This window comes from Sinohyriopsis cumingii, chromosome 9 (genome assembly GCF_028554795.1).
Source record: "Sinohyriopsis cumingii isolate HCF-2022 chromosome 9, ASM2855479v2, whole genome shotgun sequence".
NCBI lineage: Eukaryota > Metazoa > Mollusca > Bivalvia > Unionida > Unionidae > Sinohyriopsis > Sinohyriopsis cumingii.
The window spans coordinates 52,350,970-52,378,279 of record NC_142969.1 but is presented as its reverse complement, the minus strand read 5'-3'; the positions used below and the strand labels follow the sequence as shown (position 1 = coordinate 52,378,279).

The 27,310-nt window shown below is 34.2% G+C and overlaps 1 protein-coding gene across 1 annotated transcript in view; it reads right to left on the bottom strand.

Moving 5' to 3' along the window:
* Positions 1-27,310, bottom strand: part of LOC149791814 (transient receptor potential cation channel subfamily M member-like 2) — a 172,903-nt gene that overhangs the window by 41,129 nt on the left and 104,464 nt on the right. The window contains exons 23-27 of the mRNA XM_089969476.1: positions 26,330-26,504; positions 24,652-24,808; positions 24,132-24,337; positions 20,413-20,539; positions 9,104-9,287 (exon numbers count right to left, since the gene is read on the bottom strand). Coding sequence (XP_089825602.1) covers positions 9,104-9,287; positions 20,413-20,539; positions 24,132-24,337; positions 24,652-24,808; positions 26,330-26,504 — 849 coding nt within the window. The remainder of the gene's footprint in view (positions 1-9,103; positions 9,288-20,412; positions 20,540-24,131; positions 24,338-24,651; positions 24,809-26,329; positions 26,505-27,310) is intronic.

The window sequence follows — 27,310 nt, the reverse complement described above, 5'->3', positions numbered from 1 at the left end:
TCTTTAGTACCAACACTGATAAAGTTATTGCTGGTATGACCATAAGAAAATGGTCATGTGTGGGGGTGGGGTCTTCATATCCATATTTGCTTGTCATTTTTCTTGTCCTGAGAATTCTTGGTCTCAAACTGAAATGACAATAATAAATTCACAACTGAGGTGGTGTTAGTGACTAGGCTAATAATGACTGCCTTTTTAGAAATCTTCTGTTTGTCCATTAGGAGCAGATTTGACATAAAGAGTCTGAACAACACCCAGTTTAAGATATGTAGGTGTAGTGATTATCTTCAGCCAGCTCAAGTCTTTTTTATGTCCCACAATTAACTCTGCTTCTTATAGCTCTTAGTCAAAGAGATAGAAGAAGAAAAAAACAATTGCATATACAGGTAAAACCAGTTAAGCATTGAATCAGGCTTATGGTGAAATGGATGGAATGAAACAGGATGCAGAATGAGAGAAAACAAAATTAAGACTAAACATGAACAAAATGAATTAAATTTTAAGACAATTATGAATCATCATACAACTGCAAAATGCTGGATCCAGAACAATAAACACTAACTGAAAAACAAAACAATAATGCAAAATTCACTTCATGAATGGATTTGAAAATCTACTTACCTGAATTTTTGACTGCCACTAACTTTCCATGGTTGATGCCCTACTGAATGATAACCTAGGATCAGATCCTTTATCTGATAGACATTTTTTTCTCTACTTTTGAAAGACATGGAAATTGTTCTATGACAACTGATATTAATGCAATGTCATCATCACTGACAGTAAAATATCTATACAATGTTTGCTAGAAAGAAATGAAATAAGAAATACAATTTCCTAAACACTTTTCTGCAACAATATTTTTATATTTATTGCAGTTGTGGTTATATTTTTATTATTGTAAATCTGAAAATGTCTTTTAAATTCTAAGCATTTTCTATTTATTAAAGCACATATTTTTTTTATTAGACCATTTATGAAAGCAATAGTTTTATCGATTTATTACTATTATTTTGACTCTATGGTCTTACACTATGAAAATGTAACATAATTCTTTAAGAAATAGAATGAAAATGTAAGAGGAACTTACAGTATTGTGAATTAAATAAAAAATAATCCTAAAATTTCTATCACAAGTCCCAAAGAATAGCGAGTTCTAAATGAATTTGAGGTCTTCAATGTGATAATGTACCCATAACCTTGATTGTGCTAAAGTGTCAACAGTCTTGATGTATCGCAATGACAATGTCCAGAATGTCTTTGAATCATTTCACAAGAATCCTAAAGTACTGTTTTGTCCAACCAGCACATGATTACTATGTAATTTCAATAAATAAATAAAAAAATCCTCTCAAATTAGACCTAAATACAACATTAAATTCTTCTGCAGACTGAAATTAAAATAAGAACAGGAGTAGGAATTAATAATTGTTCACTTCTTCCTCCTCACATAAATCCCTACATCTCAGTTATGAATCTATTCACAATACATATCTACTTGATCTACCAGTATGTCATATTACCTTGATCCCACCTGACTTATCTTGCAAAATAACCCCACCTAATGTATGTTACAATACTCAATCATACCAATGGAAAATTACCACAAACTGTAAACAGGTTCATTATCAAGGATGGATTTAGAAATCAAATCCATGTAAACAACCTATTTAAGGCTCGAATTATATTAAAATATAATCTATAATCATGGACAACAATTAAGTAACTATGTATTACTAACATGTTTATAAATTATATTACACAATCAATAATCATGGAGATAAGTTAAAAATACAATAAAGATACATATAACATTATCAAAAACAAAAATCCTGACTTTGGTAAATGCATTCCTAATGAAGGAAAATGAAAGGAAATAATGAATGGAGGCAGTAAAAAGATAATTAGAATGCATTTCTGAGACAGGAAAACAATTTTATGGCAAGAGGAAAGTTCAAATGCAAACACAAATGGAATGCACATAGAACACAAATTAACTTTTTTTCCCCAATTTCAGAGATCATATGAACATGATTTAATGTCATGCCAGGTATTATAGGGCCAATTACAAAACCTTCAGGAACATGAAGCCTTCAAAATAAATGCTAATATGTACAGACAGTGACACAGGTAAATGTACCTCTGAAACGACAACAAAATGCAAACAATGAATGAGATAAGAAAAAATGGAATGCATTTCACAGTCAGTTATTTTAAGCTACAAACTCCTTACAAGAGCCCTTTCTGTATTATAATCCAGAATCAAAATTCAGCACCAACCGACAGCTTTTCACCCCTTACAAGCTGAGATCTTATTCTTGTTCAGGCAGACACAAATTAGAGTGGGCCTAACATGACTTAATTATCAACTGATATTTGCAAACTTGCAAAGCAAAATCATACATATATTCAAACTCTGAAGTAGACAATCTGGAACACGTAACTGCTATATTGTCTACTAAGCATATATTTCTGGTTTCATGCTGATGCCAGATGAACTCAAAATAAATGCCCTTCATGTGATCACTTGGGGATGCATCTGAACAATCCTTATTTGAACAAAATGAAATAAGAAATCAAACCTGCTCACAAATACTTTACAGTCATATATTTACACTTATTGCAGTTGCATTTAAATTTCATAATGAATTCAGTGTGGTGGTATCTGAGCTAGTAGAGTGTTAAGACACTTGCCGTTACAGATCACTGACATCTAACCTCTTTTTGCATGGGTTTGAGGCTCAGACAATTTGAGTATGTGATAAAGCCTGCCAGTAGCTTCTTCTGGGTCGGTGGTTCTTCCTGAGGTTTTCTGGGATTATTCCTCCACCAGATATTCTGGCTGTCATGTACACTGCTCCCTCGATAATTCGCACCCAGATAACTCGCGATCCCGCTTATAACGCGGTGTCCGTCTTGGCTCCCGATCTTTTTCTCCAGAGAAAATGTATTTAAAATATCTTTAAAATACGCTGAACGTGATAAGAATTGGTAAATTAAACCTTGATACATTACTCGTTTCATCATCGAAAGTGGTGATTAATGCCCGTAAAAATAGAATCCATATTTTGAAATTTGCAAGTTCTAAATAAGAATTAATTTCAGAGATCTCGAAAAACGCTTAATTACATGTATTTGGAGGCCAATTTTTGATCTGGGATGCAGAAAAACACTGAGATGGGAGTCCTCCGTATGCGTGTAATAGGTGCACGGGAAAATTCAAAGATTTGCCAGTCCTGCTTCAGCCACCTGCTTTGTGGGAAAATGTTTTGATCAGTTAGCTGTGCTGATATTAACAAATACAGAATTCAGTGTCTGAAAGGTTCCTTGATGTACATCCTTGTTGCCATTTTATAAGAGCACATAAAAAAAAGAACATGATGCAATAGCTAGGCAGCTAGTTGAAAGGCTTTGACTGGCGGCCGGGTGAGAAAATGTACTGATATTTAGTGATTGAATTCAGAGGCAGAAAGACCCAGTTTTAAAATCTTAGCAAAACCTCTATTTAAAGATATAATATATTATGTAAGTTTTTATGATAAATAGTTGTGAGTATACTGTAAATAAACAGTCTGGTGAAATAGTGATCAATGAAAACTTCTGGTAAATGCTAACAGGTGGCAACAGAGAATGAAATAAACACCAATTAAACGTCTTCCTGTGTGAAAGCCATGTTCTAATCCTGTAATTCTGTTTCAGTGTAAACATTATAACCACAACATAGTCTGTTCATTGAAAACATGAAAAGAGTCAATCGACCATCACATCGAAACCCGTGAGTACATACTTCTGTGAGAGCCTAATTACATGCCTGCTTTGTTTTGATCAACAACTTGGGGAAGTGTTTGTTGCATTATAAAATAGATTACAAGAGACCTGTTTTGTTTTATCACTTTGTATATGTCTTTTGTATCAAATCAAGCAAGGTAGGCACAAAGAAAAAATTCAAAGGCATGCAAATCGGAGCATAAGGTCTTGTGGTCATACCGTTATCAAAATTCATTTTATTTGACCAATCAAAAATGGTTTCACATTTTTTATGTACTTAAAATCATTAAAGTATATATTATCAATCAGTAATGTGTCTTAATCATTTGTAAATGTGACCATGGAGAGTAAAGGAATCAAGCGAAAGGCATACTCAGTGACTGAAAAGCTGTGCATTATGGATAGGGTTCATAATGGTGAAGCAAGAGCCAAAGTTTGCAATGAACTAAAAATTGCTGAGTCGACACTTCGAGGTTGGCTTAAAGATGAGCAGAAACTTCAGGATTACATACATGTTGTTGATACAGATGATGGGATAAAAAAAAACGAGCACAGACTGCACAAGATACCGAATTAGATGATGCTGTGTACATGTGGTTCACATAGCAACATGAACAAGGTGTTCCCATCTCTGGAACAATTCTAAAGGCTCAAGCAGAGAAAATGGCAAAAATTATGGACAATGAATCACATTTTAGGGCAAGCCAAGGATGGCTTTGGAGATTTCAGTACTGACATGGAATTAAACAGAATTCGTTGTCGGGAGAGATACGCTCAGCGTATCAGGAAGCGGCGTGTAATTATCCAAACCAGCTCAGAGAAATAATCATCAGTGAACAATACACAGAAGATTAAATTTACAACTGTGATGAGGCTGATCTTTGCTACAGAATGATGCCAGACAAAACTCTTGCTTCCAAAGATGACCTGCACAAAAAGGAGGGCTTCAAGCTCAACAAAGAGAGATCAACACTTTTGTTTTGTGTGAACAAAACTGGTACACACAAGATGAAACCATTATGTATTGGCAAATACAAGTCCCCTCGTTGTTTCCATCATATGAACATAAACAGTCTTCCATTTGTATACAGAAACAGTGGAAATGCGTGGATGACTGCGATCATATTTACGGACTGGTTTTTCAAGATGTTTGTACCAGCCGTCAGAAACCACCAGTGATCCAGGGGCATAGAGGAGAAAGCTATACTTTTATTGGATAATTGCCCAGCCCACCCCCCTGCTGATTCACTCATAACAAGTGATAGAAAGATCCGGGTGGAATACCTCCCAAAAAATACAACATCTATAATTCAGCCACTGGATCAAGGAATTATTAGCACTTTTAAACAGAATTACCATCGACTGTTAATACAGTCAATCCTGGACAGTGGAGAAAGTGTTACAACTTTTCTCAAAAGTGTGAATTTAAAAGAGGCTATATTCATGGGTGGTCAGGCTTGGCAATCACTCCTAAGACCATAGAGGGGTGCTGGATTAAGGGTCTTGGAGCTGCCTTCGACGTAAAGCAAAACAGTAACATAGACAGCAACAATTATAGTGATTCTGAAGGTTTCAGTGAAACTGATGTCATTAATGCCAAGGCTGTTTGGGAGAAATTCGTACAGACTCATGGTCCTGAGATGGGCGTTTCTGTTGATGATATGGAGGAGTGGATTTGTGCTGACAATGATTGCCCCACAGCCGAATACATGTCAGATGAAACAATAGTTAATTCAATAACGAACAAATTTGCAGCAGAAGACGATTCTAACTGGAGTACCACAAGTGTTGAAAGTGATGCAGACGCAAATGTTGCACCACCTCCCCCCTCTGCACAAGAAGCAATCAAATCTTTTGATATTGCCATAAGGTGGCTGGAGACCCAAACTGTTGACTACGTAAAACTCATGCAGTTGAGAAATCTGAGGGATTTCGCTCGGCGGCAGAGAAACCAAGGAGTAACACAAAAAAATGAACTGATTTTTCAAAAAGTGAATTGATATTTGTCAAGCGTGACACAAATGGCAAGTATTAACTTGTTCTAATTTACGTTGTTTTAAATCTGTAGACTCATTAAATTCATGTTAGTACTGATTAACCCTTGTTTTTGTTTTCCCTTTTACTTCTATCGCAATCAAATCTATCTATCTATCTATCTATCGTTCGATCGAAAACGATTTCTTGAAAAGCATCAATCTTTTGTATATAAAAAAACGTCTAATTTGGATCAAACAATAAAACTAGAATGTATCCAATTCAACATAAAAATTAGTGATGTAGTACACAATGTGTAAAGTGGTACACATGTTAAATGAACGGAAACCACGTGGAATAATGTTTTCGAAGATCGCCTCAATATACTGTAATTTATCCTGAAATTAATGTTGCTCTATGAGGTAATAATAAAGAAAGTACACCATTATGAAGAGATATTTATTCACAGTTAATCTCAGCACGATTATAAAGTGAGTATTCAACACTATAATCTGCCTACCCTCCCCTTATCTTTCCTTTATGTCGTCGATCACTTTATTGGTTTTGGGCTTATTTTATAGGTCCCTCGATAATTAGCACCTCACTTACAATGCGGTTGATGTTTCTGGACCCCGATGTGCGCGAGTTATCGAGGGAGTGGTGTATAGCCTATCAAGTGCTGAACAATGGCATTAGAATAAACCCACAATAGCAACAACATGAATGATGCTGTCATTTGCATTTATATGTTTGCTATTTCAATAAAGCACATGTGTAACACGACAAAAATATAAATGATACAGCTCTCTACCTTTAACAATAAAAAAAAACCTGCCTAACATTGGTAAATTGATTTGTACTGTTTTGAATTGGATATAATTAACATTTTGTTACGAATCTATTCCACTATATACCCCTCTATTGTTATCTTTATTGGCAAGTTTGAATAACAAGTAATGTGTATGATCGCTGGTCTTAACATCTGCTGTATGGACAATGGCCTCATATAGCACATTGACAGATTTTTATTTCCCTACTGGAAGCCTCGCTGATTTGACCTCTTCTGTTGAATCTTGCCCGCTATCTGGTTTCAACTCCAATAAACATAGCTCTAAGCATCTTTAATTAGCGTGTAAATAACACTGCATAGCCATGTAGTTATTGCAACAATGTATATCGTAGTTAAAACTAGAATGAATTGTTCATTTAGAGGTGCTTATTGATAATGGAATATAGTTGTGTCCTAATATATGTGGATTATCACAATTGTCAGGTAAATGGAAATAGTCTTTTTTCTCTTTGCAAAAGCTACAATTAAAAAGTGTCATGGATAAATATGGTCTTGTACACTGACAAAATTTATCTCTCTATCACACACACAAACACACATGCTCGCATGAGCTAAATTGGTGTTTTTGAATTCTTTATATTTTTTATTGTAATTTGAAATGAGGATGTTGGTGTAAGAATATAAGTAGAGCTTAGTTTCTTGACATGTCCTCAGATCGTTGCATAGACCTAAAAGTATGTCTCTGTTTTTTTTTCCTGACAGCAGACAGAAAAAGAAAACTTGAGACCTACCTGTTGGTCTAATCGTTGCATACAATTTACCAATAGCCCTTTCTTCACTATGGACCGTTGTTTTGATCCAGGGGAAGTAAGTCCGTAAACACAACGGACCGCTTTACCAGTCTAGGGCAGTGTTCTTCTCTAACGTTATAGTACCCGACTATATTAATTTTTTTACCCAACTATATACATTTTGGGATACCTTTAATAACTTCCTACTTGTAATGTAGATATTATATTTGGATTATCTCGGGAGTTTAGCTTGTATACAACTAGAAATATTGAACAAAGTAGGCACTTTTAACAAGTTTTCCGAATGGTGAAATTTGTATACAAAATGGCGGAGTTTGAAAAAGTGAGTGAAGTGTTAGATTTTGAATTATCTGAGGATTTTACCAATTTTGACCAAGTAAAGTTGGATTAAAATGAGAGAAGGCATCTGGAGAGGCAATGGAATGTGCTTGTGGGTGACAGTGATGACGATGAAGAGGACTTTGAAGGTTTTGAACCGGAGGGAGTGTATGCTCCACGTAATTTTGTTTGGTCGAAGTTGGAAAACCTAAGAGATTTGTTTCAGTTTTCTGAGAGAGTTAGACCCACCCGAGTGTTAGATGGCTCCAGGAGAGCTGTGGAATATTTTCAAATATTCTATTCAGGTAAAGGTTTTGGAAACATTGTCCGTCTAATGAATTTAAATGTGACGATCAGACCTGCCAGAGGAGATACAGGTGTGTGGACCGATCTCACCTTGGATGAAATCAAGGCATTTTATGGAATTTTAATTTCTACTTGTTATATACCTGAAAGAAAGATTTGTGTTGCTACTGGAATTATTCATGTGTTCATCTAGGGTCAACTGAACAAGTTTTCTAAGAAGTAAATAGATAATTACTTGTATTTTACCTGTTGTGTTACCTGTTTGCACCTGTATTTTCATATTTGTAATAGATATGCACATTTTAGTCAATTAGTCATAAAATTTGATTTTAAACCTTGATTTTGACACCTAATCCAGCCAGATATCCTTAAAATTAGCAAAGTTATGTTATTTCAAAATCCACAAGTCATTTTGCTTTACAACTCCAAAGTTACTTAGTGCTGAGGACTCTATGCCCCCAAAGTTACTTAGTGATGAAAGGGATAACAATACCCATTCATGTTCAGGCCATCTTAATCATTTTGCCAACAGTATACAACATTACAACTACAAAGAAGTATGCTCTAAATGCAGACGAGCTTGCACACTAAGACATTATGCTCTCTCTCTCTCTCTCAATATAAAACCAAAATAGTTTTGAGTACTTTTATTTTAATTGTAATTGGAATCTTGAGTTGAGAGCAGAATGAGACAGAAAATATATGTTTATTTGTGTGTTTGTACCGTTGGGTTGTTGAGTAGCGTGCATTCTGTAGAACTTGTTCGAGTATGATCCCTTTATGTTTTGGACATGGTCAGCACCACAAAATGATAATTATTTATTTTACATATAATTTTTCGCGCACTGAAATTAATCATTATTTTATTGTGTATGCAAAATTTGATGAAATACAGCAGCAAGATACGCATTCTGGTTGAGTTTCACCCTTCAGGAGGTAGGTATGTGTTAGGTATAGATGTCATAAGTGCAAGCGGCACAATACTACTGCATCTCTGCAATTTGTTCTCTGATGGGTACGCTATTATGTGGAATTCTGGGAGATAATGGATGCTCTTCTAGTGTATTATAATCAGAAAATGTACTTGAAAAAGAAATGAGGCTTTGTTCTATCATAAATTAACTACTTTACTCACCTGTTTCTCCATGTTTTCCACCTTTTTCTCTAAATTTGTCAAAACAGGTTCAATACCAGGGTTGGATTTCTGTTCAGACAGAGACCCATTCTGACTGGAACTTGATTTGGCATCCTCTGTGGTTACATTTCCTGCTAACTGCTGCTCTTGTAGTTCGTCAATTTTGTTCACCAGTTGGCCCAAACTGATTTTAATAATAACAAAAATTAATAAGAAGAAGAAGAATAACAATAATAATAATCATAATAATAATTATAATAAATATGGAAGCAATTTACAGTAAAACTTGATCTGAATGATCTTCGCTATAAATGACCACCAGCCATTTATGACCAGAATCACTATGCATGGATTGATTTTTACTATACAAATCACACTAGGAAGAGCAACTACATGCTTAACACAGCTGAGGGCTGTTCCAGTAAAACATATACCCCCCGGGGGGAAGGCACTTTCAAATTCAACCAACCAACAACAGAAGCAATTAAAAAAAATTATGATCCACTGTCAGATGTGTTTTAATCGAGAAACACTGCCCCCTACAGAAGTACATTTTTTAACATAATTTCTGGCTACGGATTAGTGGGCGGTAGAAGCGATTTTAATATTGGGTTGGGGACAGAAGCGATTTAAATGACAGCTGGCTGGAGGTAATCTACTGAATTCATATACATCATATAATCTACTGCATGTTTTTATTTGTATTCATTCATTATAATCAGTCTTTTGTCCTTTTGTTTGTTTGTCTGTCAGCCAAGTATGTCTCTGATACTGTGAAATCACAGATTTTCATGGTGGCTTATTATCTGTAGATGTCATTGATCAGTCCCTTAATACCTACTAATTTAACATCCATGAATACAGATTTTATAATAGATATTTCTATTCTAATACAGAAATCATGAATTTGTATCCTTACTAAACTCTGTTTCCTAAAGTGATCAATATGTCTTGCTATTTTTCTTTGTTCTCAGGCATGCTGCTTTTGATTAGAATAATAGTTAAATCTTGTATTGCTTTAAATGTGTGGTCAGATTCTATGATTCATTGTTATTATTTTTTCCAATAAATGTTTTGGTAAACTTGTATGATTTGTCAGAAAAAAAAGCAATGATGTCTGTGGAAGTGATGTTGCATCATTTGTCTACTTTTCACTATATCATTTCTTGTAAGAACATCTTTTTCAGTTACCGATGTCTTATTTTTATGCCTTGTTGCAAGACTAATATAAAGTTATTAAAAAATATAGCAAGTCAAACATTTGTATATCATAGACGTAAAAATATGGATGAAAGTCAAAGAATCATTTTCCCCAGAGCACTCATAAAATCAGTCATTGCAGTTAACTATTGTCAACAGCATCATAATCATCACTGATGGCCTAACAGTAACATTCTGCACTTTCAATCCAGTTGTCACAGGTTCTATCTCCCACTTCTAGTCTTTCATATGAGACTTATACCTATGGCCTGAGGGGCTTTCATGGCAGAGTGGTATAAGATGCTTGTCTTGTGATACAGATCTGAGGGGCTTCCATGGCAGTGGTACAAGATGCTTGTCATGTGATTACTTGCCTCCAATATGTAAATGAAAATGTTGCCAGTTACTTGTGGAAGGTCAGTGGTTCTACATAAGTGGTGTTTGGTGTCTCAAAAGGACTTGGATTTTCTTCAGCAGTAAAAGTGGCTGCCATATATAGATTCTCTTCATCTGAAAATGGTGTAAAGGCCATAATGATCTACTGAAACCCCAGAGATCTCATGTCTAAATGACTTCAGCTGTTGGAGATAAACATCAAATCAACAGAGGCTCCATGTGCCCAAGTGTACTAAGGTGCTTGCTTTTACATCACTTAAACATCTCACAGAGTGAGTTTGTGTCACAGATCAACCAGTTTACGTTGGTGGTCGTTCGGGGTTCTTCCTCCACCTAATATATTGTAAAATAAATCACCAAAAAACCCAAAATCAAACCACACTGAATCAACCAACTAATCAACCGTGGCCACAGCAGCAAAGGTACTAGTCAGTCATTTTTGCCACAGCTGTAAGAGTTTATAACTTTTGACTAAAGTAATTTTTGCAGACCTTAGAATATCGTCAATTATGCCTTTCTGACAGTTAACTAAAAGTCATCATCAGTAGGTGCAAATGGATTTTTCATGGTGAGTATACGAGATGGAAAAGTCTTGAGCAATCCTGCATCACACACTGCCAAAAGGTTTACATTTTAGCTCACTTAGATTTTCTCTTAACAATGTTCATTGTTCCAACTAGAACTGTTATAACTTATTCAAGCTATATTCACCAATATCTGATGATATGCATCTGTAATAAATAATTGTAACAAAGTAATAGAATGCATCAATGTTTTTCAATGATGAATTTGAATTTTCAGCAACAACCACAATCAACAAACCAAGAAATAAAATTATTCACACTCTCAGACAGAAGTAGGGTATAATCATAATCTGCCAAAAGTTTTTTAATTTTTTAAATTTGCCAAATATGTTTTCCAATCATACTGATTCAGTGGACATATCACCAGAATGGAAAGAAACAGACCAGAAGGTTAAAATCAATTTGGTACAGCTTTTAAGTAGCTAAATTCATATTGGTTTAGTTAACTGTACACCCTTTATTGTCTTCCTTTTGATGAAATTTCTTACTGAAGCCAAGAAAATAATGTTGCACACATAAAAAAAAGAGGCACACTTCTACTCATTGTTTTTTTTTATACTTCTCAATTTCCAGCCTGTTCTTATGATCTTCTCCCCCCCCCGCACATACTGTTTGTCTTGTTTATGATATGTATCTAAACTTCTCACTTTTCCAACTAATTACTATACAAATGTTCTGTGAATATGCATAACAGTGTGAAACACAATGGGGAGACTAAATCCAAGATTGAAAACCTCTAAATTTCTGGATGTATTCTGCATGGATTCCATATTTCTGCACAAAACTCATGAGTTCAGGACTCTGCACTAATTCAGTTCCCACTGTAAATTTGGTGCAAATACCACGATATTAAAATTCAGTAACTTTAAATTTTGAGTGCTCATGATCAAATTTATATCAGTATAGACACATCTATGATGACAGCTTTTGTGAAGAAGAAAAAACATAACAGCCCCACCATTTTCTGGATCTATACAAATTTGAAATGTGTGCTTTCAATACTGCACCAAAGAGTCAGCTGCTGATTTCAGTAATGAGTCATCCAAACTCGGGTCTGTAAAGGGATGGAAATTATGTTAATAAAACAATGTCCCTCAGTTTTTTCAGTTACAAGAAGGACAAGCTCTCAAAAGATTGCTTTTACTAAAACTTACTTTCATTATCAACCAATCAGGGACAGTCAAACACATATATACTCTATTTTATCTTCACTGATTCTTAGTATGGTTCTCGTTCTTTCACATCTGTAGTGATGAGTCCTTGAACAACTCTCAACGGTTGTTAGCCTTTTTCGACCATGCTGAATGGACACATTGTAAGATAATGTTCAAGTAACAGAAATACCATCGGATAACCAGAGACCAATAAAATTTAATAGTCAAGTTATCTCCTCTGCAGGGATGCTGACAGGATTTCAGGATGTACTCTAAGTTTTCTGCGTGTGTGATCTCCAATGAGGAAGTGGTGGTGGTGGGAATAGCCATTGTTAAATATCTCCCTAACACTTAAATATCTGTCACTCTTTCTTATTGTTCCACTCTGTTACAGCTCTACTGAAATCAAAATTCTTGAAGAGATGTCATCTCTAGTTTTATAGCGATTATTACTGTGATGTCACTGGGCATGGTCACGTGGTTGTGGTGGGGTCTTGGTTGGGATGGCATAAAGGCTATAGGCTTACTCCATATTTGACAGCTAATTATGATGTCAAAAGAATTAAAAAATTTCTAGCAATTTAGTTGGACTCGGATCCTTGATTCATAGTCAATGAACAGGTTCTAAACTTGATGTATTTATTTTGGAGCTCATAATGTTCCTCCATCACATTCAAGTTTTGGATACACCAAAGGTGAAATTGGTGCAGTTGCATACTAAACTACTATTGTGGCTACTTCAAATGTTATTTAATGTGAGACTTTAATGCAAGAACTCATAGCTTCAGTGATTTTGGGGTTAAAAAAAATTAATTTCTTCTCAAACAACTCAATTTGGTGCAGATTACATTGTTTTTTAATGATACGGTGAGAATTCTTGATGTGTAAAAATTGCACAAGAAATGAACATCATGTCAGAAAATTACTACCACTGGGAAAATACTGATAGGAATATACAGAAATAACAATATAATTATTTAAGTAGAATATGTGGTGACAATACAAGCACTAGTTCTACAACTTTGTGCAAAATACATCTTGTACAATTATTCTGTTGTTTCTAACAGCATTGTAATATGGCAGTAATTTCTGTCCACTTTTTACTTTAGTCCCTTGCTGATTAATAGTTTTAGATTTTACAACACTAAGCACATTTTACCTTTTGACAATAACACATCATTACAAATATTTAGAATCCAAGAAAATAGAAGTTACAATTTTATTAAAAGCACTGGTACCAGTAAGACTAAAGGAGATGGTAAAAAAAAAAAGAATCATGACGAACAGATTAGTAGTGTAGTAAAGGACATCAAGTATTTTTTCATCAATTTCATCATCAGTTAATGATACTGCTTAAAAATGTATTGTACTAGATAATATACATTTTTAGTTATCCATTTTGCAATACAAATACCAGATGATGGCTTGGAAATAAGTCCCAAAAGGTCTGCAGAAAATACCACCATGATCAAAATATACATAGGAAGAACGAACACAAACAGGACAAATTTGTATCCATCTTGCTTTGAGTTTACACAGATCAGTCAGTCTCTTATGTTTAATGTCATTTAATTTTTGCACATAGAGAGCATGTACATCATTTGGTCATACATCTGCATGATACAAAAGTTTGTGTTTCTCTTCTTTTGTTGCTCAGTGGTTCTGCCAACTTGAAATCTACACAAAATTATGTTGTATGGGGATTCTCTGATGTTCCCTATGAACATAAATCTGTCAATTGTTTCTGAATTTAATATGATCCTCCTCTTCGGTGTACAAATAGTATTCTGTGCTGTGAACTCCTTTCATTGCCTGCTGTCTGAAACGCATATGCATAACTAGCTTGAACAAGTTACTGTTCTTTATGATTGTGCAATTTTCAACATCTCACATGTATGGCGCCATGGGTATTCTCTCTTGGATATCTCTGTCCCAAAAAGAAAAGTTTTGAACCAGAGGTCTCGTTAGGATTTTAAAACTAAGAGTCCATGGCTCCCAGTTTGGTTTAGAGTTTAATTTCTACATTCTTTAGAACACTGACATAGCTCTTGGTTGTCCATCAGAGTGAGTCTGAATTTTTTCGATCCAAGGAAGGTCTTATTCAAAGGACTAAGCTAGGAATCACACACTTTCTTACACCTGGCTAATGTCCCTTTCAAACTATCGGTTCTAGCAACTTTAGTTCTCTCCTCAATCCTACAATCTTTGTCAGTTTGCCGTTGAACCCCAAAATACTCATTGAAGTCTATGTCTCAACATGTCATGATTCCGAGGTCACGTGCACTGCTTATTCCGTTACACTCAGAAATGAACATAAGAATGAAAGATAAAGTTGTTTATTTGATGTACTGTTATAAATGACCACATGTACATCTCTGGGTATTTCTGCCTCTGAATTCAAGCACTGTAAATATCAGTAGATTTTCCCACCCAGCTGCCAGTCAAAGCCTTTGATCTCGCCGCTTAGCTATTGCAGCATGTTCTTTTGATGTACTCTTATAATGGTGACGGGGGGTGGGGGTGGGGCTTTCAACCACTAAATTATGTCATTGTAAATATCATCACAGCTAACTGACCAACACATTTTCCCACTATACAGGTACACTCAGAAATGAACACAAGAATTAAAGCTAAAGTTGTTTCTTTATTTTATGTACTGTTATAAATGACCACATGTACATCTCTTGGTATTTCTGCCTTTGAATTCAAGCACTGTAAATATCAGTATATTTTCCAACCCAGCTGCCATTCAAAGCCTTTGATCTCGCCGCTTAGCTATTGCAGCATGTTCTTTTGATGTACTCTTATAATGGTGACGACCGGGGGGTGGGGGCTTTCAACCACTAAATTCTGTCATTGTAAATATCATCACAGCTAACTGATCAACACATTTTCAAACTATACAGGTAACTGAAGCAGGACTGGCAAGTCCTTGAATTTTACCGCCCACTTAAATAAAAAAAAATTGGCATCCAAATACGCGTGATTATAAGCATTTCTGAGATCTCTGTCAGTTTTCACTAACATGAACCCTGCCAAAGATTCACTTCCTTGAATCAGTGTTTTGCTGCCTCTTATGCCAGATTTTTCTCTTCCATAATGCTGTATTAGGGTTTTAAGTTCAACATTCCCATAGTCTGCTTGTTTAGACATGGGTATATTTAATAAATGTAACCGGTATATTGTCCATCCAACACGTACATCGGACTCGCACTCAACATCAATTTTAGGCTCAAAATCACACACTGGTATTTCCAGTGACATTTTCCCAATGTCCAACAGACCGATATACATGAAATTTATTGTCATCATAACTATCACCAGCCAGTATTTGCCGACGAAAACTTCGTCTGAAGACATACCGTGTTGTGATTCAACCATTTTGGTTTCCTGTGTGGCCCTTTTTGGAAACACGCATTTGTAAAACTTCCACGATGAAAAAAAGGCTAAAACTCCATAAAATGCTTGTTCCTGGGCCAAAGAACGAATCAAATTTAGTTTAACAGCCATTCATGTCGAACCGAAGTATCCAAATATCTGGATGTCGCATCAGGCAATGTGAGACAGTTGCGGCAGCGTGAATTATGTCGCGAAATGCACTTTTAAAGTTAAATTTTAAAGTTTAATAAAAATTGCATACTGCGCAATGAACATTTTTTTTTTATATCCATGGCGTTGACGTAATTTGCCGAACGCGTACCACTGCTTTAAAAGTACGCAAATTCGTACAAATTACGTGCACTCGCGTGTACTGGCATCATTTTCTGACCCAATGTTTTATTCACGTTAGACCGCTAGGAGAGGGTAGATGTAATTTTAAATATATATTCGTTTTTTTATATTATCTTCTTTCTGACAACCCCACCAGCGATTTCTCATTTTGTTAGCACAACCCACAACAGAAGTGATTTTCCTAACCAACCTTCCACTGTCAGAATCAAAATAGTTCGAAACACATCCTCCTACAGATGTTTTTTTGAAGTGCTGTCCCCGGGGGGGATATATGTTTTACTGGAACAGCCCTGATCATGATGTTTTACACAATATATGTTTCAGCATTGCTGTTAATAACTATCATAAAAATTGGACATGAGCAATAAATACCTTAATATTATCCTTTCTTGTTCACAAATGATACACATACTTTAGCAGGAGGAAAGCAGATAGATGCACATAACAATAAGGAAGAAAAGTTGAGTCTGGTTACTGGATTTGTTAGATTTGTAAGGTAAATAACAGACAGTAAACCAGCCTTAGGTATGTGACACAAATAGCCACTATAGTGCCATTGATAATGGTGCCATTAACACCATCATCATATTAAAATTATTTGATATGGATCTTTCATTTCAAAATGCCTGTTATTAGCCATGTCCTGCAACAAACAATAGGTCTTAAGTTTAGTGGAGGCAAGGTAGATGATATCTTAAGCAAGAATAGTATTTTACTTTAAATTCCACAAATATAACCTGATATAATATCAGTGAATAATGTAATATGCTAGGAGCTGTTTCCAGTGGGTGGCATACTTCATTAATGTATGAGTACAAATATTTCATGTCTAATAAAGTCTGAGACTTTATATGGTACAAAAATAAAATGACTGCATTGCTCAGTGAAACTGTAATGTGATCTTATTAAGTATTTTTTTAATAATGTGATACACCATCAATGACTTGAATATCCAGAAACTAAACAATAATTACTTTTCTCTCTGTATGGACAATTCATGTTCTGATGAAAATGTTCAATTTTCCCAAATATTTTGGCCAGAAAATTATTTTATTGTACACCTACCAATTTTCTACCCAAGAATGAGCCAGAAATTTACCTTCAAATCACCAATCCATGAAAATGATACTGTCATCATCTGATGCTGTGTTACCAGGCTCTTGAACTAGGCTGTAACTATTTTTCCTAATCATCACACACAAGTTAATTCACTTTACTGAGAATGAGAATTGTCCATATCAAGTCTCATAACACACTAAGTAATCACAAGTTGCTGAGCACATCAACTGTGTCTTTATTAATGTTTATTTAAAAAACCTTCACTTAATCTAGGAGATAATGTGGCCAATCAAAAAAGCTTTATGCTCTAATATTCATCTATTCAAGCACCTGTTTTTGAGTATGGGTACTACATTCCTAAGTTTATGGTGTAATATTAATCTATTCAAATGAATGGTTTTGAGTATGGGTACAACTTTCCTAAGTTTATGGTGTAAACTTCATCTATTCCAATGAATGTTTTTGAGTATGGGTACAGCAGTCCTACGTTTATGGTGTAATATTAATCTATTCAAATGAATGGTTTTGGGTATGGGTACAGCAGTCCTAAGTTTATGGTATAATATTAATCTATTCAAATGAACGGTTTTGAGTATGGGTACAGCAGTTCTAAGTTTATGGTGTAATATTAATCTATTCAAATGAACGGTTTTGAGTATGGGTACAGCATTCCTAAGTTTATGGTGTAATATTCATCTATTCAAATGAACGGTTTTGAGTATGGGTACAGCATTCCTAAGTTTATGGTGTAATATTCATCTATTCAAATAATGGTTTTGAGTATGGGTATAACATTTCTAAGTTTATGGCATAAACTTCATCTATTCCAATGAATGGTTTTGAGTATGGGTACAACATTCTAAGTTTATGGTGTAATATTCATCTATTCAAATAATGGTTTTGAATATGGGTACATCATTCCTTAGTTTATGGTCTAATTTTCATCTCTTCCAATTACTGGTTTTGAGTATGGGTACAACATTCCTTAGTTATTGGTCTAATATTCACCTATTCACACATCTGGTTTGGAGTATGCATACAATATTCCTTAGTTTATGGTCTAATATTCATCTGTTCAAACAAGTCTGAACAAGGGTAAACAATTACTAAGCTTTAGGTTCCAGCTTGATTTATTTTTTTTTCACCCAGAGGTCTCGCTAGGATTTTAAAATTTGGAGTCTTAGGATTCCCATTTTGGTAAAAATAGAAATCCCACCAGCACAAGTTGCAGTCCCCTCCAGGGTTTAAGCTAGACTTGAATTTTAGGGAGAAGTGTCTTATCATTTTGGACAGAACAAGTGGAAGTGAGAGCTCAACAGGAAGAAGTGGACTAGAAGCAAGAAATGCAATATGTATTAAGCAAAACAGAAACTACATTGTAATAAATTTTAACTCAGTAATCAGATTATATTACTGTAATTTCAAGTTAGTAAAAATGCTTAATGAACTACTCTTAATTAATTTTTTAAAATTCTTTTATTTATTTATACTTTCTAAAAGATCACATAATAGCACTTTCAATGGTTTTTAAATGTGTTTGAAACAAACACTGTACCATGTACATGAGGGCAAAAACACACACGTCTTCAGTTCATACTGTTTGTCCTCATTTCTTCATTGCAGATAAAACATTACTGTAACTATTCATACATAACACACTAAAATGCAAAAAATTACAGACATGTCTCCTTTATAGTCAGAATATGAACTAAACCCTTCTTTTCTACAGAATCAACACAGATATGAGTGCATCTATTTTTAGAAGGAGAGGTTTTCATTATGTAATCACTATAATATAGCTTCATTATAACAGTCCACTGACAGGAATGCAAATGTATGGTTTATTTATTTGTCTACGTACTTGTAGTAATATTAGGCAATGGTTAAATAGTATCTGCTTTGCTGCTTTTTTCCGCATTTTCACAAATACTTGTCAAGTCATAAAACAACTTAGACCTGACAATGCATCTCACGAATTCCACAACATAGCATTGTCCCATATGTTTCTGAAATACATAATTTGCATTTTAAAGTTAAATCTTTAGTAAAATAATACCTAGGCTTTGCTTTCAATGAATTGTGTATTTTTCTGAATATATTTGCCCAATGAGTTACGAAAACAGACAATGTAATAAACTGGTACATCCTAGTCCTACAATGCAAGACATATCACATGTTGTTCTTGTATAGTGTTATCACCCCAGAACAAAAATATTGGGTTATGTGTCTTACATTGTAGAAATAGGTACATCCTAGACTTAGCGATGTCTACCATTATTTCCTGTTAGGCTACTGGATCACTTGTAGTTTCAAACTAATTTTATGAGGATATAGTGTACATGAGGCAGATAATATAAATCCAGATCACCAATTCTGATCTTAAAACACAAAATGCTATTTACACACTATTGTTAAGTTTTGAAACACAAGTGTGCATGTTTTTATCATCAAAGGATAGCATGCAGAAATTGGGCAGCAATAGTTGCTACCTTACAAAGGAAAGGGTTAATGGTCAATCAGCTATCAAAACACATGCTTGTGAATGGGCAAGAGTTTGTTTGTCAACATAACTGATATCAAAACTAGGCCTAGCTACTGATGCCTTGTTGAATTCATTTCACTACAACACTAAAACTAACTAGGCAAAAGTGGCATCTAAAAAAGTATGGAAATACAAAATACCTCTTTAAAAAAAAGGGTGAAGACATTTTTGCTTTCCTAACAGAAGAAGGTGAAGTTTATATTTTTTAGACAACTTAGTCACCCACTTCACCTGGTAGCGTGACCCCTGGCCCTCCCCAAAAACTATGAACATTAGAAGAACTATTGGTTGCCATTGAGTTCAATTTCTACTTTCTTTATAACAAAGACATATCTCTTGTTTGTCCATCAGAGTGAGACTGAATTTTGGCATCCAAATACGCATGATTTAGCGTTTCCAAGACCTCTGTCAGCTATACAAAATGTAATTGTGTAGGTATGCTATTTGCTAATGAAAATCGTTCCAAAGTTTTAAAAGTATGGTGTATGGAAAATGACACAATCCAGACATTTACATTAATTGCTGCCAAATTTCTATGATGATATCTAATGACTGTAATGCATGTCAAAGTTGTGTAATATGTCTTTATCATCCGACAACTCAGGACTGAGATTTGACAACAACAAAACATTCCAAATTTACCGTGAAGCCGTTGTTCTTAGTCTGTTGTCATTACTATCTTGTTCTGTTATCTCCCTTTTATGATGAAATGAATCAGCAATAACATCTTCCCACTGACGTAGTTCACGTGCATTGGCAAAATGTTTCACTACAAATTAATGGTAGAATATTACAATAAAGGTAAAAATAAGTGCACATATTTTATTTAATATATTTCTACAGATATAAAAACAATGCTGATCCAGTGTTGGCGAGTGATGTATTCAATTTTCCAGTGACCAAAGAAAGATTTGCTTTACAATTTCATATATAAATATATTTATACACATTAAAAATAACATGGCTTTTAAAGTGTTGGTATAAAGCAATTTGATATACTAATACTAATGGTATATCAAATTGTGATCTGCCCACAGCACAATTATACGCATATATTTTCTTGAAAGTGTATGCTCCTGATTATAGGTCTACAGATCAGTGATGAATTTCCACTTATTAATCATTAGTGACGTATGAAAATAATGATAAAAAGTATTAATATTCCCCATTCTCTAATGAACTTTTTAATATGGTACACAAATTTCATCACACTCTTTTCTGCTTTCCGTTCCCCATTCCCTCATGCATAAGGGACAAAATACGAAGAAATCTGGAAAGATAGAGAAAGATAATTTGGGCTTGATGAAAACCTTGAAAGTGAGCTTACACCAAGTAGCCTACAATAATATGGTTGGTCATAATCATGTATGTGTACACTTTCCTTGGGATTTATCTACAGTGTTTATATAATCAATGATACAAAGCTGCAATAGCCAGTCGACAATATATGGTAAATTTCTTGATTATAAGGCACTCATACTGTAATGTATTGAATGCTTTATTGTTGATGTTGTTTATTCAACCTATTATAATGTTCTAAAAATCTATTATTATTAATTAAATATAAAAATGTCAGAGGGCCGCCCTCGTCTCTTTTTCTCTCTGGACTAGTGTAGTGACATTCGGGCAAAACTCAATGAAAAGATACTTGGATTATACCTTGTGTCATAAGATGATGTCTCTGGAACTATGAATGATGGTAAATGTAAAGTCAGACCTACCAAAGTGAGAGAGAGAGAGAGAGAGAGAACACATTTATCGTTGGTAGTAATGTTAATTAAATAATGACTTAGATCAACTGTAAATATATATTAAATATTTTAATTACCTCTTGTTGGTTCATCATTTAACTTAAATGTCTATGCCACACTTATTTTGAAGCTCTGGTATGCAAATGGCTTAGTGTTTGTAGTGCACTACCTTGTTTATTAAAACTACATGTATCTTTCATGTTTAAACATAAGCGTGTCTTATACTGATTTATTCAGTGGGAATAAAAATAGAAACTCAAAAATAAAAACAATCAACTTATCAATAAACAAAGGTAATCATGAATAGCCACAAAAGGCACAAAACTATATTTTGTAGCAGACGTTCTCAAAATGGATGTGCGCAGTTAATTCACTCAGTTAATACACAGTTGCCTGCAGTAAATCTTAACTCTGTTCAGTGGTAAATATGTGTGTATGTATGTGATATAAATAAAATATATGTATAGTATGTATGCGTTATCAATAATATATCACTCATTAATGTTTTTCATTAAAAGGAAACTCAGCAAGCCTTGTTTCCTTTTAGTGAAACATCTATACATCTCATGGTATATCCAGACCTGCGAACATTGAAAAAATTCAAAGTCAGGAATTTGCCCCCAAATCACCATTAACAATCAGGAGGCAGGGTAAAAATCAGGAGGTACAAGAGTAAGGTGCATAGATCATGATAAAGATATTTACTTTTGTTATTTCAGTCCATTGCATTTTGCAGATTTGCATTCCTGCAAAAGTTCATCATTTATTTCTCCTTGGGTATCAAATTTGCTAACAAGAATAGCTTCTGGGGCTGATGCAGACAGGTTGGCTTTATGGCTGGTTTTGTTTTTTTCTGACCACTGAGAATGCTCTCAGCATTGGTGTTGCTGTGCGATATTGAAAGTATCGATAGCATTACTCTCCCAAGGGTTGGAAACAACAGCTGGGCAGATCCATCCTATTTTTCCCCGAGAGCAACCCACTAAAGGATGACTTACTTACTTATTTATGCAAGCATTGCAGATGTGTCTAAACAATCTGTATTATCGTTTAAAGTCCTGGCCTTTTTCTCCAACCGAATCAAAGGAATTAACACTGATGTTCTTCACAGAGAGTTTCAGCTTTATCAAATCTACAATTTTGACACAGAATTGAATGAGGAAAGAGCCATACATCAGTGGCAGATTGCATGATAGGCCTAATGAGTTGATGGATGAAACAAAGCAAACTACTTCTCCCAATCACTCCTATATTTTTGATCCCATTTCTTTTTCTTGACAGGTGAAAAGTCATGTTACTTCCTTTTTTTCTTTTTCACTTCATGCTGAGAAACTTATCCATTATAATGCTGAGATTTACTGATGGTGCTGGATAAAGAGGACCACACTTTGAGACAAACTTTTTGTATTGGCAGATGAGAACCAGAAATCAAGCTGGATATGGTAAAGTACTAAGAAACATACCAGACACAGAAAAAAAGAAAAAGAAACAGGGAAATGGAAAATGATGTTTTTGTAAAAAAAATATACCTTCTGTTTTCCTCAGGGAGCTGAAAAATCGGGACTTTGTTTTTAAATCAGGGGATCGGGAGATAGGTCCATAAATTGGGATTCATCAATCTTTTCATTAGGGTTGGCAGGTCAGTATCTCATTGATACAGTGTACATAGTATGTATATATATATATATATATATATATATATATATATATATATATATATATATATATATATATTCTTTATACATGTTTACACATGCGTGCAAGGAACCAGGCAGTGAGTAATAAAAGATTTAAAGACATTGTTATAAAAGTGTTAATTAAGCATAACTAAAACTTGCAAAGCACACATATTGCATGCAAAATAATATATATAACTGAGATTATCATCTATAGCATAATCCATTGCTTTTATTCAAGTTTGGTGATGACTTCCTTTGATGAAGGGTGCATTGTTTCTATTGCAGACTGTAGACAGCTTGCTTTGAAAATAGGTGCATATATTGCTGCTGTGCTCATAATAAACCAACCTTGGAGAACCAAATAAATGCCTTGTAGAACTAAGGATGGGTTAGAACTAACAGCTTGTCATCATTATTGATTTGAAAACAAAGGATTTTTTTTCAAGTTGGGACCAAGGGCTTCAGTCAATATCAACAATTATTTTTTTAATCTCAACATAGACATAACCATTACAAATTTTGTATTTTTTCTAAGGACCATGGGCATGGGACTTTGATTTCTTGTCGACATAAGTGGTTTGTCGACAAAGGAAATGCTGATATAATTAGACAGGACTGTATTAATATAATTATTCCAGAATCTTCTAACTTGTAAATGTAAATATTACTGTAAAATTTGAAATATTGTGGAGAATTTTTATATTTTTAATAAGGGATATTCACAAAATTAAATAGTATTACTTCATTAAACTTTTTCCTCTCCAAATCATCCATTCACTCCCAAACCACAAAACTGTATCCCCACAAATATATCCAATTCTACAGCATTGTATTTTATTATTACAATAAACGAATCATACGTAAATCAAAGATATCCTGGAATTTTATGGCAAATAGCTATTTCTTGAGAACTAAACATGGATAAACTTACAAAAGGCATTTCTTCTTGGAGGAGGAGAATCTTTTCTACAATAGTGACGACATTTTCGCACAATCAGTCTGATAAGCTGGAAGACATGTACAATAAGGATAAGGGGAGGAGGCAAAAATGGTCGACTGTAATATTCATGAATCAGGCTGTATCGCTGAAAGTACCAATGCATGTCAGTGTTTTCCTGTACCATCTGGAATGTGTAGCTGGAAATGGACAAGAAAAGCTGATTTTCATGGACATATAAATACTGTAAAATCTTGACAAGAAGCACTTAATATCCAAGTAACACTTAGTTATGACATATATCCCCCTCCCTTGTACATGTATTTGTAAAGATTCCTACTCAAACAACCCTATGGTCCAGGATTATCCAATAAGAACAGTCATCTAGTTATGGCATATTCTCCACCCACAGTCACCCAAATACATTAACAATAACAATCAGCATAATTTCGCAGAAATACACAAGCAAGTTATCCTTGCTTTGTGTAGTCTGTATACATTAAATTTAACATACCTGAACATAGCAATCAGCAGATTCAGCAGCAAGATGTTACACATCAAAAAGTACACTCCCATCAGGACTGGTACAAAATATTTTCCAGATACTGTTGGACAGCGATGATATTTCTCATCATCAACCAATGTTTCATTCTTTGTACAATTATCATAACCTTGAAAGATGAAGGAGATTGTTTTATTCATGTTTTTAATGTGATCATATTTGTGCAAATTGAAAAACAAATATTGCATATTTGTATTACACATATATAAATGATAACTGTTACTGCCACGAATATTTAATCTGCAAACATTTTAACACTTGTAACGATTTTGTGACATAATATTTTCAGCAATTTTTTGAGATACAAACAGGCAAATAATTTGTGGATCTTAAATAGATAGTCTGATATAGAGACTTGACAATTATAAAACTTTCATAAGGCAGTCAATATTTTTCCTCAAGAGCAATTTTCAGTAAGATAAAACAAAATATATACTGCTATTGTTGACTTGGCAAAAATGCATTTCAAAAGTTTAGAAGTGTGGTCTGATGCAACAAAGACAACATAATGTTCAACTAAAATGTATGTTACAGATACTTGACCAATTTCAGAAAATGCAGTTTTAATCGGCATGGAGTTTCATGACCTTTTGTATTTGCAATTTTTAAAAATACTAAAGTTTACAGAATATAACATTATTATTCTCCTCACCTGTCCCTGTTTTATTTCTAGCATGTCCAGGTATCTCAGTATTATTTTAATACTTACCTGTTTGGATCTTCAAAAGGGCTGAGCGTCCCCATCATCATAAACATATTTTTTGTGTATTGTATGACATTTCTAGACATTTCTAAAACATAAAAGCTGAAACTTGATCACATGGGTAGATTGTAGCTTTTGAGTTAGCCATGTAAATTTTTTTGCTACATTAATGCATTTTAGGTACCCTGTATAAAGGTATAGTACAAGTCAAATGGGTAATGTATGCACATCTACAGTTACTCATTTTAACTGTTCTTTTAAAATTTAACACTGAATTTATTTAACCAAAGTCTATTCAATCCCGATAACTGAATGCTTTGCATCTTAACTTTCACCAAGAAACTTTCATCGCTATGGACCTTTTCAATGGTAGCCACGTACTAAACTTGGGTCAAAATAAGAGCGTGTTGAATGGAATTAGTCGTCACAATCGAGGGTAGTACGAATTTGTTTATCAATATTCGTTGCTTTCATTGGGACATCACAGCACATGACATTCAATATTAATTGTACTGAATCACACCATTAGGTTCATTTCTTCCAAAAATGTCTACCTACTTCAACACTGATTTTCCCACACGCACCTCTCAGGGCATCTAAATAATGACCTTCCAAAGAAATAAGGATGTATACTAATCCAAATAAAGTGAATTCTTGTCACCCATTACTGAAATAGTCTGTACTGAATGCCTACATGATCCATGTGACTTGTACTATAGCCAAGTTCTCTTAAGACTGTCACTTAAAGCCAATATCTGGATCTGACAACAACAAATTCTGTTTTTACATTCATTGTTACTGTTGCAAAAGTTCCCACTGGTTCAGTACACCTTATGGTAGAATCATAAGGGTTGGCAAGATAGACTGTTGGATAGATAGATGGTTGGATAGATAGATGCCTCATATATGTCAGAGACAGAGATATACCTTCAACTTCATCCAACATGAGCTCTCCATAAATATTCCAGTATGGTCGCCGGAATATAGCTACCAAAGTGTCAAGGTTAAGCTTGCTATTTGGGTACAATATGGCATAGGAAGCAATGGCATAAGCCACAATGAACACCAACAATATCACAACAAAGTAGGTCAGATTATGAACCTGTGAAAAAAAGATAGTATTAAAACTTGTATAACAAAGTTAATTAAATCTTATTTGTAAGAAAAAGATGTTTTATTCACAATGCAACAGATCAAACTTTACCTAAATTCTTCTAATAGAAATTCAATACTAAACTTTGTTTCAATCTATGTTTTACTTAAAAATTTATAGAGATATAGAATTTGTGGTCATCTTCTAAAAGGGTCTGTAAAAAAGTAAAATTCTAACATAAATCAAAATTAACTAACAATCATGTCAAACTAAATATGGCTTCAATCTATGCAGTCCTTAAATAATACTGAGTAAAACTGAATTTTCATAATGAATCAAGACATTATAACATAGTAACATGATCTGACATGACAGAAGATATTATAATATAGGTAACATGATCTGACATGACAGAAGATATAATAACATAGGTAACAAGATCTGATATGACAGAAGATATAATAACATAAGTAACATGATCTGACATGACAGAAGATATTATAACATAGGTAACAAGATCTGACATGACAGAAGATATTATAACATAGGTAACATGATCTGACATGACAGAAGATAACATAAATGGCATTACTGCAATGTTGGCACAGTGAATGTACTTAATGGGTTGCAGATGATCTGTTAAATTCACTTGTGTCATCATTTTGAAAGTCATTTAAGTTCTCAAAAGTTGTTAAAATACAGCTAGCTTAGCCACTGAGTAAGTACTTAATTAGGTTCTCAAAGAACCAATGGCCGGCAATGACTGACTCAACTTATTTCACATTTGAACTGAAGAGAACAGGTCAAATTTAGGA